The sequence below is a fragment of the Lynx rufus genome, unplaced genomic scaffold (assembly GCF_022079265.1).
Source record: "Lynx rufus isolate CCGP_SWC_20201006 ecotype Redwood Valley unplaced genomic scaffold, mLynRuf1.p SCAF_2, whole genome shotgun sequence".
NCBI classification, from domain to species: Eukaryota; Metazoa; Chordata; class Mammalia; order Carnivora; family Felidae; genus Lynx; species Lynx rufus.
Genome location: NW_025814834.1, coordinates 198,617,390 through 198,636,319, shown reverse-complemented (window position 1 = coordinate 198,636,319; position 18,930 = coordinate 198,617,390). Strand labels below are relative to the sequence as shown.

At 58.9% G+C, this 18,930-nt stretch overlaps 1 protein-coding gene across 1 annotated transcript in view; it reads right to left on the bottom strand.

Moving 5' to 3' along the window:
- The window catches only part of COL16A1 (collagen type XVI alpha 1 chain), a 47,715-nt gene extending 34,481 nt beyond the window's left edge, over positions 1-13,234 (bottom strand). Inside the window, exons 1-24 of the mRNA XM_047084723.1 lie at positions 13,162-13,234; positions 11,114-11,188; positions 10,887-11,004; positions 9,886-10,009; positions 9,300-9,566; positions 8,444-8,524; positions 8,151-8,276; positions 7,306-7,359; positions 6,979-7,005; positions 6,410-6,445; positions 5,364-5,390; positions 4,198-4,260; positions 3,886-3,927; positions 3,734-3,778; positions 3,600-3,635; positions 3,142-3,204; positions 2,756-2,800; positions 2,575-2,670; positions 2,356-2,394; positions 1,832-1,876; positions 1,635-1,670; positions 1,039-1,149; positions 330-365; positions 142-252 (exon numbers count right to left, since the gene is read on the bottom strand). Coding sequence (XP_046940679.1) covers positions 142-252; positions 330-365; positions 1,039-1,149; positions 1,635-1,670; positions 1,832-1,876; positions 2,356-2,394; positions 2,575-2,670; positions 2,756-2,800; positions 3,142-3,204; positions 3,600-3,635; positions 3,734-3,778; positions 3,886-3,927; positions 4,198-4,260; positions 5,364-5,390; positions 6,410-6,445; positions 6,979-7,005; positions 7,306-7,359; positions 8,151-8,276; positions 8,444-8,524; positions 9,300-9,566; positions 9,886-10,009; positions 10,887-11,004; positions 11,114-11,188; positions 13,162-13,234 — 1,776 coding nt within the window. The remainder of the gene's footprint in view (positions 1-141; positions 253-329; positions 366-1,038; positions 1,150-1,634; positions 1,671-1,831; positions 1,877-2,355; positions 2,395-2,574; positions 2,671-2,755; positions 2,801-3,141; positions 3,205-3,599; positions 3,636-3,733; positions 3,779-3,885; positions 3,928-4,197; positions 4,261-5,363; positions 5,391-6,409; positions 6,446-6,978; positions 7,006-7,305; positions 7,360-8,150; positions 8,277-8,443; positions 8,525-9,299; positions 9,567-9,885; positions 10,010-10,886; positions 11,005-11,113; positions 11,189-13,161) is intronic.
- Between the last annotated feature and the right edge of the window lie 5,696 nt (positions 13,235-18,930).

Below are 18,930 nucleotides of genomic sequence, written 5' to 3'. Positions count from 1 at the left end.
GGGCATAGGGGTGGAGGGAGAGACCAGGCTGCAGGCCTGGGACACCTGCCTCAGGGCCTCCTTCCTGGTCTCTACGTTGAGACTCGGGGGCTGTGGGGCCAGGGAAGCCACCAGTGTGGCAAAGATGGGCTGGTCACTCACCGGAAGGCCGGGCAAACCGAAGCCAGGGAGGCCCATGTCTCCTTTGGCCCCTGTAGAGGGTCCAAGATGCTGGGCCCCTACTGCTAAGCTGCAGGACAAGCAGGAGTCCCCCTGGGGAAGGAAGTGAAAGAATTGGAAAGGTTCCCAGGAGTCAGAGGGGGGCAGCCAGGGGACCAGTGATGCCTTACCTTCTCTCCTTTGGGACCTTGGATGCCAGGGTCTCCCTGCAGGGGAAAAAGGTTTATTGGCTGAGACTGGGCACGTCGGGGCACCCCAAACTTCCTAGCCATATGCGAGGACAGCAATGGTACATACCACAAACCCTTCAAATACCCAAGGGTCCTGTGGGGTTCAAGATTAGCACCCAGAGCCGGGGCTCATCAGCCCATGTAATAGATGGAGGAAATCAGGCCAGGCTAAGCTACCTCACTGGAAAGTTCCTGTACCTACCCTATCACCTTTCCATCCAGCAGATCTCAGGCCCTCCTGAAAGAAAGTGTCAGTGAGGGAGTGGGATAGGGAGTCAAGGCCAGGACCCGAACCCGCCCCAGCCCACTCCCTTCCTCCACCCCCAACCAATCCCCAATCGCCAGGAGGAGGGCCAGCCTCACTCACTATAAGGGTGGGCTCCACCCCAGCTTGCCCAAAGGGCATCTTAGAGCCTCCTCAAGAACCCCAGGAGGTAGCTGTGGAGACGTGGGTGACCTTCTAGCCCAGCCCTAAACTCTATGGTTCAGCCCCCCTCCCCTCAAGCTAAGAGCAGGGACCCTCTGCCCACAATCTCTCTATGGCCAAGAGATGTACCCAGTCCCTCTGCCAAGTACCCAACTCCTCTTCACCACCACGCCTGCAGGTTTTTGTGGTGCCCCTCAATGGCGCCCCTCCCTGGGCACTCACCTTGGCTGGTGCAGGATCACCTGGTTCCCCCTTGGGCCCTGGTTTTCCAGGGAGCCCTACGAAACTCTGGAACCCTTCAGGCAGCGTTGGGCACACTTCACAGGGGTCACCCTTACAGAAGGGAGAGACCGTGAGCAGACAAGTTGAGGCCGAGACCCCGAGGAAGACAAGGAGCCCTAGACATTGGATGTGCCGGCACCCTACCCCCAACATCAAGGTGGACAGTGGGATCACTGGAGGGGCCTTCTGTTCAACTGACTCATTCACTCCACTTACGGCTCCTGGACATCACAAAACGATATCCTCACAATAAGCCACGAGAAGCCACTGTGTCCCATTTACAGATGTGGAAACTTAGGCGCAGAGGAGCTAATTGACTTGCCACATTCATAAACCATGTGAGCGGCCGAGGCAGGATTCAAACCCTGTTGTCTAACTCCCAAGCCAGGCTCTTGATTTAGTAATTATGCACACACCGTAGGAACAAAGATGGGGTCTGCTAGAGAAGGTCCAGTACCCCTGATGCTCAGAGTGTCGCCTTCAGAGAGGAGATCCCACTCCCACCATACCCTGGTGCAACCCGGCCTGGGACTCACCTTCTCTCCCTTCAGCCCCGGCACCCCTGGCTTCCCCTGTTGGAGAAGAAGCAGTGAACATCAGTGCCGGGCAGAGGGACTGATAGGCCAAGAGAGGGCCCAAGGACCTAGCCCCCCTCTCTCTGGAGGCCTTGGTAGAGCAGCCCTGGGCATGGTGGGCAACAGCACCCCTTCCCCACCGGACCGGGCTTACTTACAGGTTTCCCACCGGGACCTTCCTTTCCTGGCACCCCCGCGCTGCCCTGCGGTCAGAAGAAGTATTAAGGGGGAGGCTCCTGGCCATGACCTCAGCCCATTCACCCCTCCCCCACTTAGTCCTTTCTCAGACTCCCTCTGTATACCCCTGTATGCCCCTTCCCTGGTACAGCAGGTCAAGAGGAATCTAGGTGACGCCAGAGGAACCACAGCAGACAAGACAGTCAGACGTTTCCAGGGCACAAGATCCTAAAATAAGCCCGGGCCCTCTAGTTAAGGCCTCTCTGGTCATTACTAGACTTAGGCCTATCTGTCCCCATGTCTGGAACCCAGGCCAGGGCTCCCATGTCGGCAAGCACTGGGATGGGGACACTCCCCGCCGAGGGGCCTGGCTGAGTTGAGCCAGCCTCAGCTGAACGCCTGGCTCCTGCCCCCCATGGATGCCTGCTGCCCCTGGACCGCTCTCCTCTCTCCTTCCATCATGCAGGGAGCTCCCCCAAGCGCCCCTGACCCTGCCTGTGCTTACCTTGTCTCCCTTAGGGCCTGGCGGGCCACCCGGGTCCCCCTGAGGGCAGAAAGAGCATCAGCCAGTGGCTTCCTAGGGAGCCCCCACATCACAGTAAGACCAACTCTAGCCCCCTCCTTTCAACCAGGACCCCCAGGCCGAGCCTTATCTCCCCAGCCCTGGCCAGGCAGCAGAAGGGTCTCCGAGGAAAGAATAGCAGAAGGGGCAGGAAGTACTCACCGGGGTCCCAGGAAGTCCTATCCCAGGGGCCCCAGGGAGGCCAGGGGGCCCAGGCTCTCCTGCCAGTCCCTCAGGCCCAACAAAGCCAGGGTCTCCCTGGCAGAGAAACAAGGCAGGTATGAGAGAGCCGCCGCCCCAGCCCCACCTCCCACTCTCCATCGCACAGATACCCACAACTCACCTTCTGCCCTTTGGGTCCCATGACGCAGATCTCCCCTGGCCGGCCCTGTGGGGTCGGGGAAGGTGGAAGAAAAGCCTGAGGCCCTGAGGCAGCAGCCCTGCTGAGAAGAGGCCACACCTACCTGCCCACCCTCAGTGCCCCTCTCCAAAGCCAGACTCCATCCCTGTGTCCCAAGGTCATCAGAGGTCAACCTCTGGGCATTAGAGATCAGGGGCTGTTAGGCTCCTGGGTTCAGGTCCTTTTCTGTCCCCTCTTTGCTCTGCTTCCTGGGGCACAGCCTCCCCCTTTCTAGGGAGCAAGGCTAGCAGGCTGGGTTCTGATGGCAAAATCCAGCATTTCACTGAGAGACACGGGGTTGCGGTGAGGAAGGGTCCCCAGCATCGTACGTCTCGGCCTGGCTTTCCCGGCGAGCCCTTAACGCCTCCGTCTCCCTTCTCGCCTTTCTGGCCCTAGGGAAGGAAAAGGCAAAGTGACTGGGGTTGAAAGAAGGGGCCAGAAGAACCAGAGCAGCTCTAGCTGGAGGAAGGACAGTTGCCTTCTAGACCCCTGGTCTCTGCCTCCCCTGAGACGGAATGGCTTCAGTCACTACAGGAAAGTAGACGACAGAAAGAACTTTCGAACCAGCCAGGCCACTCTCGGGGAGTCTATGGCATTGCCCTCTGGGTTTGGTGGGAACTTGGACAGGACAGGGTGACTGGGAGGGAGAGTGAGTAGTGCCAGCTCTGTGCCTTCCATAGGGGTGGTGGCCTCCTTCCTCTGGGAAGATTCCAGACATCTCTTTCCTCAAGTCTACAAGGCCCACGCACCTCCTTGCCACCCACCCCTCCAAATCCACGCCCATTACCTTCTGGCCTGTAGAGCCCGGAAGTCCTGAGGGTCCCTGAGATAAGGCGGGGACACAAAAGAACGGGTGAGGGAAGGCGGGCGAGGCCGGGCCAGAACCCCACCGCCCTGCCCTATCCCTGGTCCCACACTCACCAAGGCTCCTGACTCTCCCTTCTCTCCCTTCGGGCCTTCTGCACACTGAGCAGGGAGATAAGGCGTTGAGAGGGTCCCGGGGTCACCCTGTGGCCTTCCCCGGGGGCTGACCCCATAGTGGTCTTGAAGTAGGCCTTGCCTCCAGGTCTTACCTGAAGCGGGGCATCCGGGGAGATCCGGACACAGTCACTGCCCTGTGGGTAGGGAGCAAGGGATCAGGGGTGGGACCCTGTTCTGAGAAGGTTGGGCTCAAGAATCCCGCAGTCCCAGCAGTCATTTTCTAAGGACCCCTAAAAACTAGACATTTCCCCATACTAACTCCTAGAAAGACCCTACCCCTCCGCCCCCGTGTGGGCTGGGCTGCAGGGTTTTTTGGCTGAGCCGTTGGGACGGGTTCACACGCCAGCCCAGCCTCAGGGCACGGCCGGGGAGGGCCCCGAGGTGGGCCCGGCTGGGGCACTTACCCGGGCTCCCTTCTCTCCCTTGGGGCCTGATGGGCCAGGAAGGCCTCGCTCACCTCTCCCTCCCTGTGGACGAGATCAAATCAGGGGCTGGGACCAGAGGGACCACATGGGAGACTTGAGGAAGCTCTCCCAGTCTGAATTCTCTACACATCGACTACACAAGGGTGTTTAAGTGAGCACACTACCCCCCAGCCCCCAACCGTGCACGCAGCATATGGATTCCATATGCATTCGTCCATATGGCCCTCCCACCCCAAGAGGCTATATTTGGCAAATCTAGAGTCTCACACAGAGGGTACTCCCCCCACGCCCCTACTCAAGCACGCAAGCTCGCACGCAGCCCGCCCGGGGCCACATGGACGCATGTGCGTGGACACGCACACGTAGAATGACAGAGCCGGTGATGGCGAGAGTCAGGCCCCTTCGGTTCAAATCCTGCCCCCGCCACCTACTGGCACGTGACTCAGGGCAAGTCGCAAGTCACCTCTCTGAGCCTTAGGGTCTTTAACGACAAAAAGGGATTCAGGGGGCCGTGGCAAGGACGGAACATGACACCACAGGCCAGGTGCTCAGCGCGGGGCCTGGCACTCACTGGGCCCTCACACGAAGGCGGCCCCCGGAAGTTGTGCTACATACTCTCCGGCTCGCACCAGCACGCTGTCGCACCTTCACGCGTGCACGGCCTGTCCCGTCGCTCACAAGCCGCACGGGGCTGTCGGGCCCACGGGCACACGGGCTCGCTCTCCCCATCACAGCGGGCCATGCACAGGAGAACATGTGTCCCAGGAAGCACGTCGCCAGACCCCCACACGATCACTCTGACACCCCCAGTCCCACACAGGGGCACAGCTGGGTCTCACTGTTTTCTGAAGCAAAATGATAGGACCTGTCCCCACTGGAAGCTTGAGGAGGCAGGAAGGCAACGTGTGCACAAGTGGGGCCCAAAGCCCGATGCCAGGAGGAGCCAGAAAAGGGGAGCTCATCACATCCTTACACACGTGCACAACCCCTTACTCTCCCCAACACACACACACACACACTCACCTCCCACACACATAAGGTTGGGTAGCCCTAATATAAACACACAGCCACAGGGTCACATGCTGTGAGACAGGCTGGGACTGCCAAAGAGGGCAAGAGTGTCCTGTTCTCCATCTTGGACTCACCTTGGGTCCAGAAGGACCAGTTGTGACCTGGATGGGGGGTGGGGAGGCAAAGAGAACATTATACCGCAGCGATGGAAAGAAGACTGAGGGCACAGAGAAGGCAAGCAATTAAGCCAGGGCCACACAGCATTGTGGCTGCACCAACAGCCTGAATTCCAGCCCCTGCTCTGCCTCCCAGGCCAAGCACCACGCCGACTTTATATCCCAAGGCTGTCAGACTTGCAGAGGGGTCTAACCTACCTTCTCTAAACTGCCTGACTTTGGCTAGCTCCACCCCCTAGTTGTTAGGATTGCACAGCTGCGCGGTTGCCATGGTAACTCCTGCATACCTGGGGACCATCAGCCTCACCAGATTTGGTGGGGGGCTAGATGCAAAGAAGGCCAGGCAGCAGAGGGGGTACTTCCTGATGTCCCCCGAGATCAAGGGGCTTGGAGCCAAGGGCAGCCGGGATTATGCCATTCGTGGACCAACGTGGTACGTCAATTCAGGATGTCAGGCCGTGGGAAAGTAATGACTCACGCTACCCACAGAGGAAGCACAGTTGGGTACCAGCTGTGCTCTCACTGAGCCCCTCTCCCTTGTCTTTCTAGACCCCCAGAGGGAGGCTGGACCAGAGCCAGCTGGAGAGGGATAGGAGGGGGGTCCGGAGTCAACATGTGTTTGGGCACCAGTGCTGGGCTGTGTCACCCTGAGTCAGCCTTCCCCTTCTCGAGGCCTCCAAGGTGATGTAGGAAGCCTTCAAGCAGAACGGCCCTGAGTCCTCGTGGGGGAACGGAAAGCTGGGATCATCAACCAAGGTCCTGATCCCACCAGTCACCACCCTGTCCCCAGTGCATTGCCCAGATCACAAGCCGTGAGGCTTCCTTCCATGCAGCCCTTGGTGGGGCTGGGGTGGGCGTCAAGGCCAGCTCTGGGGGATGGGCAGGGAGGCGGTGTGATAAGAGCACAAAGACCCCCTTGTGCTTAACCAGGAAGCTACCAGGCCAACCTCTAACCCACTCCCAGCCCCCGCCCACCCCACCCTGCACACGCTCTATTCACTCACATTGCTCTCCCGGGTACCATGGACACAGGGTGGGCACTGCAAGGGAAGAATGGGCCAGGAGGTCAGTTCTGAGAGCCTGGGACCAACCCTCACCACCCCATTCCCCCGCTTACACACAGCGAGCACACAGAACATCACGTGTGTCCTGTGTGAAGTCCAAGGGAGCAGGAAGACAAGCCTCGTCTCCCAACTCCCAGCAACCCAGAGCCATTTCTCACTGTAGCCCAGAGAGGAAGAGCAGTGCGATCTGGGTCACACCGCATGTGGGGGGCAGGGTGAGGCCCAGGATCTGGGGTCCCGCAGCCAAGGCCCGGACTCTTCCCGCGATGTGTATGGCCGCTTGCTGCCCACACAGCAGGAGTGTCCAGGACTAAGCCCAACCCTCCCCCCCACCCACCCACCCAAGGAGAGAGGCAGCAGGCGGACAGGGCCCAGCGTTGAGCCCCGAAGGAATGCTGGGAGCTATGTAGTCCTCCCAAACCCCTACGCCCAGCCTCCAGTGCCCCAGAGCCTTGTCCAAAGGGTTCATGCTGGCACCTCCTCTTTGCCAGTCTAGATGGGAGGCTTACCTCATCGGCCGCTGTCTCCTGACGGGCCTGGGAAGAGGGAGGGCATGGTAATGGGCAGGAAGCAGAGGGTACGAAGCACTGCTTCCAACACTCCTACCCAAGAACTGCCAGGAGCGGGTGCCCTACACAGTGCCAGTTACTGTCTGTCTCGCCCCCAGTCATCCTTCCTTCCCAGAGCTGGCTCCTATACATCCTAAGCTCTGTCCAGGAGTGGGGGCAGGTGGAAAGAATGTGGGAGTAGAGTGGCTTAGTCAAGGGGTTTACAGAGGGCGCGGAGAGCAGACCGAGGACACGGTGAACTCCTCCCCCTATACCCACTGTCTCTACCTTTGTTCCCCTTTCTGCCTTCTGGCTGATGCTTCCTGTCAGCTGGGCATCCACCTGGGCAGAGAGAGCAAACAGGAACTGTTGAAGAGGGGGCAGCGCAGGGGCCCATGCTGGAAAGGGGCACCCAGGTAGGGGCATGGGCCCCAGGTACCCCCTCAGTGGGCACGTCCCAAGGCATCAAGAGCCTGCTCAGGCCCCTGGCACTCCCACAGGCCCCCCCCCCTCCTTTTCCCCCCACCCACGTGATGTCGGAGAAAACAAGACCATGAATCAATGGGATCCTGTGTTCCTGCAGCCAAAGGCTGGGCACGATGCCCAGCGGGCAGGGAGGCTGCCCAGCCTGGGGGTGGGGCTAAGGGAGGAACTGGGCTTCCCTGCCACCCTAAAGAACCTGAGAGTGGTAGGGCAGCTGGCCATGGTGCTGGGGTGTAGAACCAGCCTGGCAGTGGCTGGGGCTGGGCCCAGGACAGCGAGCAAGCCCCGAGGGAAGCAGTATGGCCGGGCCTCTGATCCCAGGTACCCCTGTCCCGGAGAAACTGCCCCTCGGTGCAAGCCTGGTCCTGACCTCACCAGGAGGGTCTGGGGTGGCATCAGTGAGGGGTTGGGTAGTGGCAGAGCTAGATGGATACATCCCTCAGTGCCAAAAGGCAGGTAGGCACAAGTTCACGCAGTGGGCTCTCTGCTTCCTTGAATCCTATAGGAGTAGTTCATAGATAGGCGGGACTTCCGGTGCCCTCCCTACCCTGGGAACAACTGAACCCAGTGCTGGACCTCAGTCAGGTCAGGGGAGGAGAGTCCCACTTGTACCTACCTGTGGTAGGTGCCACAGGTACCTGTCCACCTACCTTGCTGTTTTGAGGCTCCTCCAGGCAGAAGCAGCGAGTGTAGACCTTGCCTTCGGTCTGTGGATTGATCTCAATGAGCTCATTGCTCTGGGTATCCCGGCGGGCCTTGGAGGTCTCTGGGGGACACTGGCCAGCACAGGGGAAGGGCTGGGGTCAGTACAGAAGTCAGATTGCCCCTCACCCTCTCATCCCAAGATTTCAACGCATCCCCTCGCTGGTTCCCCATCTGTAGCACACTAGCCCCTGGGAAGTGCCCCAAACCCTCCCAGCTGGGCTGGAGCTGGGCCACTCACCCCTCCGGGTAAAATCTCACAGCATCCCTCCTCCAGCACAAGCTCTGGGTCGCAGTAGATGTGTGCCTGCTGAAGGTCAAACTGCAGGGGACACACAAGTCAGTTTCACTTCATTTTACCCAATAGCTCAGTGTCCTGGCTGCCAGGGAGGCACAGAGATGGCTCCACCCCAGGATTAGCCCTCAGAGACCTTCCGGTCTCACCTAGGGAGACCATCAAGAATATGGCGGTCACCAAAAGCAAAACGGAACCGCACACACAGGAAAGAGGGAGAGGAAGGAGGAAAGTTCACTTTGGCCCAGAGGAACAAGGTGGAGGAGGTTCCATTTAAGCTGGGCCTTGGGGCGCCTGGGTAGCTCAGTCGGTTGGGCGTCTGGACCCTGTTTCAGATTCTGTGTCTCCCTCTCTCTCTGCCCCTCCCCCATTCATGCTCTGTCTCTCTGTCTCAAAAATAAATAAACGTTAAAAAAAAAAAAAATTTAAGCTGGGCCTTGAAGGACCAGTAGATATTCCGCAGATGGGTCTGCACGGAAAAGCATTCCAGGGGGAGGTGACAGCAAAGACAAAGATGTGGGGGTGGGGAAGTAATAGGTGACATGTCCAGCTAGGAAGGAACTGACCAGAGCAAACAGTATGGAGAGATGTAAAGGAAGGTAATACCATAGACATTTCTAGGGACCAGATCATGAAGGGCCTTGCATGCGAGGTTAATATGTTTAGGCTGCATCTGGAGGGCAGTGGGGAACCACGAGAGGATTCTGGGCAAGGGAAGGACCTGGTCAGATGCAGATTCCCGGGAGCTCACTCAGGCTCCCAGAAGGCGGGAGCAGAGGCCAGAGCCCGACCTCGCACTCACCGAAACGGGTTTCCCCTGCTCGGCATCCAAGCCCAGAAAGACATGGCCCACAGGCCGCATGGGTCGCCGGGGCCCCAGAGGCCGAGAGGAGGCTGACGTGCAGTCCACATGCACGGAGGCCACGCGTCCAGCCACACTCAGCACCAGCTTGTGCCAGCGCAGGTCAAAGAGCTGGGGCACCGGGAAGATGCAGGACACAAAGTCACCATCTTGGCCGCGGGCCCGGAGCTCCAGGCTCCGCTCTTGGCCGTTGACTTCCAGGGAAATCTGTGCGGAATTGAACAAGGAAAGGACAGAGAATCAGAGCCCCAGAGCCCCCGGTATGGCAAAGTTCGGGGCTCTCGAGGTCATTTCACAGGAGGGGAAACTGAAGCCCAGAGAGAGAAGGAAGCTGGTGGGGGTCACAGAGCAGTTCGCCCTGAAAGAAAGGCATAGGTGTCGCTGGGGCAGGGCTAGCCTGGAGGGTGGGCGCCGGGATGGAGCAGAGAGGCTCCAGAATTCACAAGCTGGGTCAGAGGCTGGGCCGGACTGGCATGCTAGATGCCCCAAGATCCACGGGGGGGGGGGGGCGGGGGGTCCGGCTCACCTGTGGGTACCCGTCTCCATCGGTCACTTGAAATAAATACCACGTGTTCTGGCGGGTGTGTTTCTTCAGCAATAGTGTCAGCACCAGGGCAAACTCATCAGGGAGGCCCCGAGGGAATACTCGTCTGGGGGGAGAGCAGGGAGGGGACCCTGAGGCTCAGGTGAGAGGCCAGCTGCTGCCCACCCTGGGCCCTCAGGACCGCCGAACCTGCGTGGGACACGCACCGGCCCCCTCCTCCAAACCGACACAGCCATGGGCATGTCACTCTACTGACAGCTATTGGGTGCCTACTATGTGCCAGGTGGGTCTGGCTGCCGGGGATAACAGTGGTGAAAACACAGAGAAGGTGCCTGCCCTCGCGGAGCCTTCAAGTCTGATGACGGGGTGGGGAGAGGTAGGGCCCTAAACACAGACTCCCCAGGATGGCCATGCCACCATTTCATTACAGTTGTACTTAAGTTCTTCCAAAGAATCCAGGATGCCCTGGAATCCAGAATAACCGGGGCTGGCCTAGGAGAAGAGGTTTTGGAGAAAGCTAAAAAGCATGCAGCCCGACGAGAGCAGGAAGAAAGAAAGAGGGCCATTTTGGAAGATAAGGCTGGAGAGGGAAGGAGGGGCCAGACCTCCCTGAGACTTGTAGGAATTTGAACTTCACATGTGGGCACATGTAGTTGTGTGTGGGCACACACACACACACACACACACACACACACACAGCTCTTGCCAGGTTCCCACACACATCCTGGAGTCCTCACAGTGCCCTTAGGGTACAGACCTGTCCCCCGACTGCTAGCCAGAAAGAGGGGAGGGACAGAGGAGAGGGTGGGCCTGCCAGGCATCTCCTCTGTGCCTATCCTGTAAGCCCCCGGCGGGGGGGGAGACCAGGTCGACCCCTGGCAAAGGGTGGGATAAAATGACCCACAGGGGCCTCTGGGTTCAGGCCCCCACGTCCAGAGTTGCTGGGGAGCATTGATTCCCAGTGGTCACACTGGGGCCTTTACCGCATGGGCTGGGTGAGGGGGGCTGCCCCCAGTCGCAGGATGAGGGGCCCCTTGGGGTTGCGGATCTTCTTGATGGCAGATGCTTTCATGAGGTTGAGTCGGCGGATGAGATTAAAGCCTTTGGGGGGAGACACCAGATGAAGAGCTCAGCTGGGCAGGTGAGGAAGGGGTAACAGCCACTCCAGGAAGACGTAGAGGAGGGACGGCTGAACGAGATGGGCACTCACCAGTCACGTTAGTCGATACATGGCTTCTGTGTTCTAACCTGAGTCCCTCCTGGTGTGAAGGTGGGCATTGCTCACCTGGAAGAGAGTTGGCAGTGGGGCACTCAGTAAGCTCTGGCTGAGGTCGCTGTACAGCCAGGCCCTTGGGAAAGCTGGAGAGAAGCAAGTGTGTATTCCCCATTCTGGACCTTTAACCACGCCCCGCCTTGGGGCTGTTTTCACCTCTTGCCTTCTGACCCTGGCCATCCCGGGAGCCAGGAGGACCCCCAGTATACAGATGGGAAGACCGAGGCCCAGAGATTGAGGCTGCGCTCAGGGCCGCTGATTTCACAGCAGAGCAGGACGAGAACTCCCGGAACCCAAACCCCCGAGATTTCAGGAGGCAGGTCAGCAAGAGAGAGAGCAAAAGAAACTCGGGGCAGCCCTAGAACTCAGACGGAATGGGGGCTGGATATATACATGTGCTCCCTCCTTGATATACCCTAGTCGGTGTGCGTGGGGAGGGGGGGGGTGCAGAGAAACACTTCGGGGGTAAAGAAAGCTCACATTATGCATGCCTGTGTTATATACGAGTACATTTGCATGTCTGCACACGTGTGACTTGGGGATACCCGTGCCACCAGAGATGCCACGTGCAGCTGGTACACGTGTTCTCAGCAATGGCTGGGGTTTGCTTCCTACATCTAAAGCAGAAAGGCAGGCCAGACAGAAGACTTGAGTCAACAGAATGACTTTTCACCTAGATAATAACTACCTTATGAAACAGTAAGAAGAGACTGAGGGCCTCAAGAGACCACAAGCTAAAGGGAACCACTAGGACCTTGGGGGTCCAGACGGGGTATGGTAAGTGGGTAGAGGCTCCTAGAGAAGGAGATAACTTAATTAGGGTCTTCAGAACCCTGAAGGGACAGATGGGCAACGATGGGGCTGCCTCCTCTCCAGGCTGACTGAGCAAAATGTTTAGAAAGGTGCTATAACAGGAGTTAGAGGCGAGACTCCAAAAGGCCTTCCCATCAGTGCAGTTGCGGTAGCTGGGACAGGATAATGAGGACAACTCCTAGAAGCTGGGCACTGGACTCCCTGGCTGCCTAACTGGAGGAAGGAATCCTGGATCTCTAGGCCCAGTGACCCCACTGGAGTCTCCCTCCCCCAGGTCTGGCCAGAAAGACTATCACTGTCTTGAGCATCGGCAGCAGCAATGGGTGACTCACCCTTGGCCATGGGCCCAGATTCCTTACAGATGTTGAAACTCTCTGCCCCATCCCCCAGGCGACCCGGTAAGGGAGAGAGCAAGGCACTCGCGCATACATGCAGAAACACACATGTACGCACACAGCCCTGCAGGCAGTCACGTGCACCCTGGGGGCACACCCCTCTCACATCTGCACCTTGGTTTTTCTGCCGCCCTCAGCTAGAGGAGGGTTCTAGGAGTTCTATTTCTGCTCAGCGAGGCAGCTAAGCTACGAAGCCCAGAGGGCACCCAGCAGGGCAGGGCAAGTTGCCCGGTCAACTTCCTCTGGCTTTGGGCCCTGGAAAGCTGCACCCTCTGTCCCATCCAGCGTCTGGGCCTCGAGGCGGGCTCTTTATCCAGGATCCAGGGCCAGCCGTGTGGAGGAGGAACACGTGGGCTGGAGGACGGATTCTCCTCCATGAGAGGCACTGGAAGGGCTTGGGCCTCTCTCAAGACGCAGCTTCCTTCTGCAGGAACCTCACCGGCCCTGCCAACACTCTGTGCACACGGTGAGTTTATGTGCCGGGAGGAGAGTTGTTCTCTCGTACACGGAGACAGAGGGATATGTACAGATGCACAGAGAGACTCTGCGATGCTCAGAGATACACAAACATGCAGACAGAAACACACATACATACACTCTAGCTCACACTGCACAGGCTCACGGGTGCAAACACCTCAGACCACCCTGAGCCCAGCCTGGGACTCTTATAAATGCCCACGTGATCGAGGCACGGGGTCACATATGTACACAGGGCTCCTGTATCTCAAGGAGCCGGTCATAAGCCTATGGCACCCTGAGCCTCCTGTGTCATCTCACCTGTATCTGCCCCATGGCTGCAGGCGGCCCAGAGACTGAGCAGCCACAAGCCAGAAACCCAAGGTGCCCACATCCTGATCCAGAGAGGTCGGCCACAGCTGCAGCACCTGAAAACCACAGAGACTGTGAACACGGATTCCTGAGTTCACGCAGCATCATACATAGGCGAGTAGCAGCCGGCCCATGGGGCCCAGGCCCTAGTACTGGGGTGGCAGGAGGTCTGGCCAGGCATCCGTCCCTCTCAGAGGCCCGACCACAGGCCTTGGGCTAGGCTTTTCGCCAGGGTGATATTCAAAATATTTAACCACCGGTATGGCACGGACACCAGACCAGCCAGAGCAGAATGCTGGCCGGAGCATTGAGACTGGGTCCAGGCGGTATCTGATGGCGCCAGTGGATAGTTGCTGCATGAAGGAGAAATCTAGAGGGTCCTAGAAGGCCAGGTGAGTTGGGATAGGGAGGGGCCTCGAGACAGAGACTATTTGCCAAGCCACTCGGAAGTATTTCAAGATCTTAACCGCCTGTGCATATACTAGCCTGGTACCTGGCTAGCTGCACCCAGCTCAGCCAGGCAGCCCTGCCAGGCACCCACAAGGTCAGAGGCCAAGTCTCCTGGAAGGTATCACAGAGTTGTGTGCGGGCCAAGGAAGCTTCCCCCCTGGGTACAGTGGGTGGGAGAGCAGGTCGCCGGGCTCAGGACCTTGTTGCCAACCTCCCCTGCTGATGGATGCTCGTCTCTTAGTTTTATTAAACCCTGATGGATGGGCCCAGATAAATCAATGCAGGCTCAGCGAGCGGCCAGGAGAGCCATACATCATCGTGCCTCCCCTGAGACGGGCAGCTCGCGCGGGCACACCCGGAGTCATTCGTGTGTCAGCATGACACATGCTGGCACACGGGCACACACACACACACACACACACACACACACACACAATCTGTGCCAGTGCATGCATGCATCCAAACCTACCTGCACACCGGCATCCTCCCCGAGACACATGTTCACGGATACACCCTGACATACGCACGTGCCCATAGCCAGCCTGTGACCGTCCCTCCGGTCGGCCCTCCTGCCGGGAAGTTCTTGTGCAAGTCTGACCTCGTTCCCCCCACCCCCCCGCCCCAGCTGTTATGGAATTCTATCACCCTTCCTGAATAGGGAGTGAGCACAGGAAGAACCCCTCACCTCAATACTTTTGGAGATAGGACCCCAGACCCCTTGTTCCTGGGGCAGAACTGTTTCTCCGCCCTACTCATCCTTCCTCCTAGTGGGGTGCACATCCCATCGCTGAACCCTGTTCCGGCCTCCTAGTCTCACCAGTCAGTGGAAGAGCTACCAACCGCGGGAGGCATGTGAACGCATGTGGAGGCGGGAATATCAGTGTGCCTGTGTCCCCTTCCGACTCCTCCTCTCTAGCCTCCACTCCCCTGGGCCCCAGCCACGGCAGGGGCTGCGGGGACAGGAGAGAAGCTTCCTGAGGATGTGATCCCATCCCAATACAGAGGCGCAGGTTTGGGGGCAGGGAGCGAGCAAGCGAGCGCAGACCTGGGATGGAGTTTAGAGCTCCCCTACAGAGAAGGCGACTGAGGTCCAGAGAGGGGATGCCATTTGGCCCAGGTCACACAGCACGTTGGGGGCCGCCGAGTCCCCAGCCCCCCACCGGAGGCAGCCCACTCCACCCCCACTTACCGTGGCTGGGGATCCCCCACCTCACTGAGTAATGCAGGCAGCCCAGGGCAGCCAGCCAGGGGAAAAAGGGCCTGGGATCCTCAGGCCCGCTGCGAGGGTCCTCGGTCACTTCTGGCGGCGCGGGGGGCCCCGGCTTCCCAGGTCGCAAGCTCCTGGGGCTGAAGGCTGCCCCGCGGGCCAGCGCGCGCCTGTCTGCCGGGGACCGCCGGCCACTCCGGGTGGGGGAAGAGGGGCGGTTCCAGGGGGCTGGGGACTTGCCAGGGCCGCTAATGGAACACAGCTGGACCCGCCCGCCGCGCGGGAGGCGGGAGGGAGGGCCGGGAGGGGGCTCCGGCGGTGGCAGAGGCGGCCGGCGGGACGCAGAGCCCCGCTCCCGGCCTGGCCCCGCGCCCAGGCCCGCCCCGCCCGCCTCCCCGCCAGGTGAGCGAGCGAGCGAGCGAGCGAGCGAGCGGGGCGGGGACCCTGCGTGCCCGGAGCTGCCCGGCGAGGGGGGCTCCGCAGCTGGCGGGGGCTGGCGGGTGGGCGGGGAGTCCGGCCCTTTAAGGGCCCGGCTGGACGTGAAGGTCCTCCCCGGTGCCACCCCCTTCGCCTCTCCTGGCCGGCCGGGCCTTCAGAAGGCTGGGGCGGGCGGGGGGAGGGGAGGAGTGTTGCGGGAGGGGGGGGCGGGGGGGTGTTGGAGACCCTCCTCCCCAGTTCCGTGGCAGCGGTGACGTGGCTGCTGCCCATGCCTCCTCGGTCAGCTTTTTCCAGCTTTTCAGCCTCACAGTCCCAGTTAGTCGGTTTCTCTCGGTTGGAACTGGGGGGAGGGCCCCTTCGGGTGTGGGAGTGGGCGCTTCATTAACCCCTTCTGCTCTAGCCTCGTCCCCGTCCCCGGGGAAGTGGGACCCAGCCAGCTCCCTTATTCTTCCTGACTCCGTGAGGTTAGAAGGGCTCCAGTCTCCGTCCTCGGCTCTAGCTTTGTGGCTTGGAACTTACTATTTGACTCCCTATTTTCATCTGTATGATGAGATAATGACCTGTATACCGTTAGTCTGTGAAAGTGCTTATACAGGGTCTGGCACAAAAGAGCCCAGTATAGGGCGCCTGGCTGGCTGTGTCCCTGGAGCATGGGACTGTTGATCTTGGGGTGGTGAGTTCGAGCCCCACCTTGGGGGTAGAGTTTACTTAAAAATAATAAAAAAATAAACAAACATGCAAGAATAGCTATAAACCCCCCCCAAAAAAAAGAAGAGCTGTAAGAAACTAGGTTTGTCAGCTAATAAAAATGGTATCATACAAAAAAAAAAAAAAGAAGAACTCAATAAATAATTCACTGTTATTATGACTGTGAACACCAGCCAGGGGTGGGAGTAGCGGGAGAGAAGGAGGTCGGGATTCAAGCATCTACACAAGCGATGGGACTTCTGAGCAGAAAGGAGCAGGTACAGTGTCCCTTTCCATCCAGAGGCAGGGATGATCAAACTCTCCCAAGGGTCCCCTGCCCAAGGCAGCAACCAAATTTCTGGGCACCAAGGCTGAGGAACTACCCAGAATTGGGTTCAAAAGACTCATGAGTGGGGCACCTGGGTGGCTCAGTTGGTTATGCGGCCAACTCTTGATTTTGGCTCAAGTCGTGATCTCACGGTTTGTAAGGTCGAGCCCCCGCATCGGGCTCTTGGGGTCTGTGCTGACAGTGCAAAGCCTGCTTGGGATTCTGTCTCCCCCTCTCTCTGCCCCTCGGTTCCCGAGTCCTAGGAATGGATATGGGGGGAGGAGGGAGCAACTGGGGTGTCCTGACCAGGGGAGACTTCCTGTAGACACAACATGGTTGAATGGTAGCCCTGTGGCCCCATCTAACCCGGGAGAGCGGGGAGCAGGCCTGGGATTTCCCGCCTTAAGGGCCAGAGGCGCTGAGTCAGCGGAAACCCCAACCAAGGCCACAAGAGGAGCCCCACTGTGGTCCCAGCCCAGGGAGCCGTCCCAGATGTGGCTACGACAGTGGTGGGGCCTGGGAAATGCTGAGCGCAGCAGGCGGGAAGTGGAGGGGTGGGGCTTTCTGGGCACTCCCCGCCTGAGGGGTGGGTAAGCTCTGGCTCTGCCTCCGGGTAGGGTGCTGTCCCAGAGCGGGGCACTTGGGAACTAACAGGCAACACAAATAGGTCAGGGTCTGTGCCAACTGAACTTCACAGAGGCTAACTCCTTGACTCCTCACAACCACCCCAGGAGGGAGAATTCTATTCTTGTTTTTCTTTTTTTTAAATGTTTTCAAGTTTATTTATGGGGCGCCTGGGTGGCTCAGTCGGTTGAGTGTCCGACTTCAGCCTAGGTCATGATCTCGCCGTTCCCGAGTTCCAGCCCCGCACTGGGCTCTGTGCTGACAGCTCAGAGCCCGGAGCCTGTTTCAGATTCTGTCTCGCTCTCTCTCCCTGCCCCTTCTCCACTCACGCTCTGTCTCTCTCAAAAATAAACATTAAAAATAAATAAATAAATAAATAAATAAATAAAGTTTATTTATTATGAGAGAAGGAGGTAGGGGAGAGGCAGAGAAAGAGAAAGAAAGAGAGAGAGAGAGAGAGAGAGCAAGTCCCAAGCAGGCTCCGGAGCGGCCAGCGCAGAGCCTGACATGGGGCTTGACCTCACGAAACCGTGAGATCATGACCTGAGCCTAAATGAAGGGGCGGGTGCCTAACTGACTGAGCCCGCAGGTGCCCCGGGGAGAATTCTATTCTTATCCCCATGTTACAGTCGGGGAAACCTGGAGCATAGGAACAGCACAACTTGCCCAAGATCACACGGCTAGTAGGTGGTGGAACGGGGACCCACACCCAGCTAGTCTGGACTCCCAGCACACGTTCTTGACTACTGTGCCATCCCGGGCAACTCCCAACTTTCCCCCATTCAGAGTCGACTCTCCCAGGCAGGAAGGGCGGGCTAGACCCAGATCAGCCAGAGCCGGAGGGACCAGAGAAGGTGGAATGCGCATAACCCCTCGTGGCACCCCAAGGCACTCGCAAGAACAGCCAAGCCTGGAGACACTACAGGCACAGTCTGGAAACGTACCTATGCCCCTCCCTCCCTCTGACGCGTACGTGCACATATCCAGGAGCATACAGATACGCTGTCTCACAACACACGTGTAGACGTCGCACGCAGATGTGGGCACTTATGTTTACACAGCCACATGCACACACATACTCCACATAAACAGACACACAGAGACGCGTACGTGAGCACGTACGAACCCACAGAAATGTATCCCTGGACGTACTCGAGCACAGGTGCGTGCGCACGGCCCTGTATGTACTTGAACGTACAGATACATGCAGGTACGCACAGATATGTATGCACATACACAGAGAAACACAAACCCGTGCCCACAGGTATCACGACTCACGTATGCAAGCCGAGAAGCCCGAGGATCTACGGGGCACACACACATGTGCACACGGACACGGGCAGCTCCCACAGAAACCCCCCACTCACACACCGACACATGTACACACATACAGGCACACAAGCGTTGCTGACACATTTATATGCTTCAGCCCCAGAAAGCTCTACACGCCAGCAAGCAGGGTATCCTGTGGGGCTGGGCTCAGTGCCCTCACCCCAGATGGCATCGCCACGAGATAATCAACGCTGCTAATCGCCACCAGCTGCCCTGGAGCCTGCCTGCCGCTGCCGGGTGGGGCTACCAAGGCCTCCTGGGCCCCGGGTAGGATGCCCAGATGTCAGCTTGTGCCCAAGGGCCACCCATCCCACTGTCCCAGCTGGCCGTTGGGGAATCCCCATCTGGCAGGGGCAGTACATGAAGCCGGAGGAAAGTGAGAAGCCAAGATGGGGCCTGGTCCCAGGACAGGCCCCAGCGGCTCCCACAGCCAAGCAGAGGTGGTCTGAGCTCCACAGGCACAGGTGCACACACATGCGCGCACACATGGCCACAACAGACCAAGCCACGCGCTCTTCTGCCTGGACTGTTGCGGGAGACTCCCAACCCCTACCTCCCACCCAGCAGCCATCCAGGCCGTTCCAGATCTGTACCTGTTGGGTTGACGCTCCCGCTCCAATTTTCCGGTTCTCATTTCACCTAGAGTAAAACC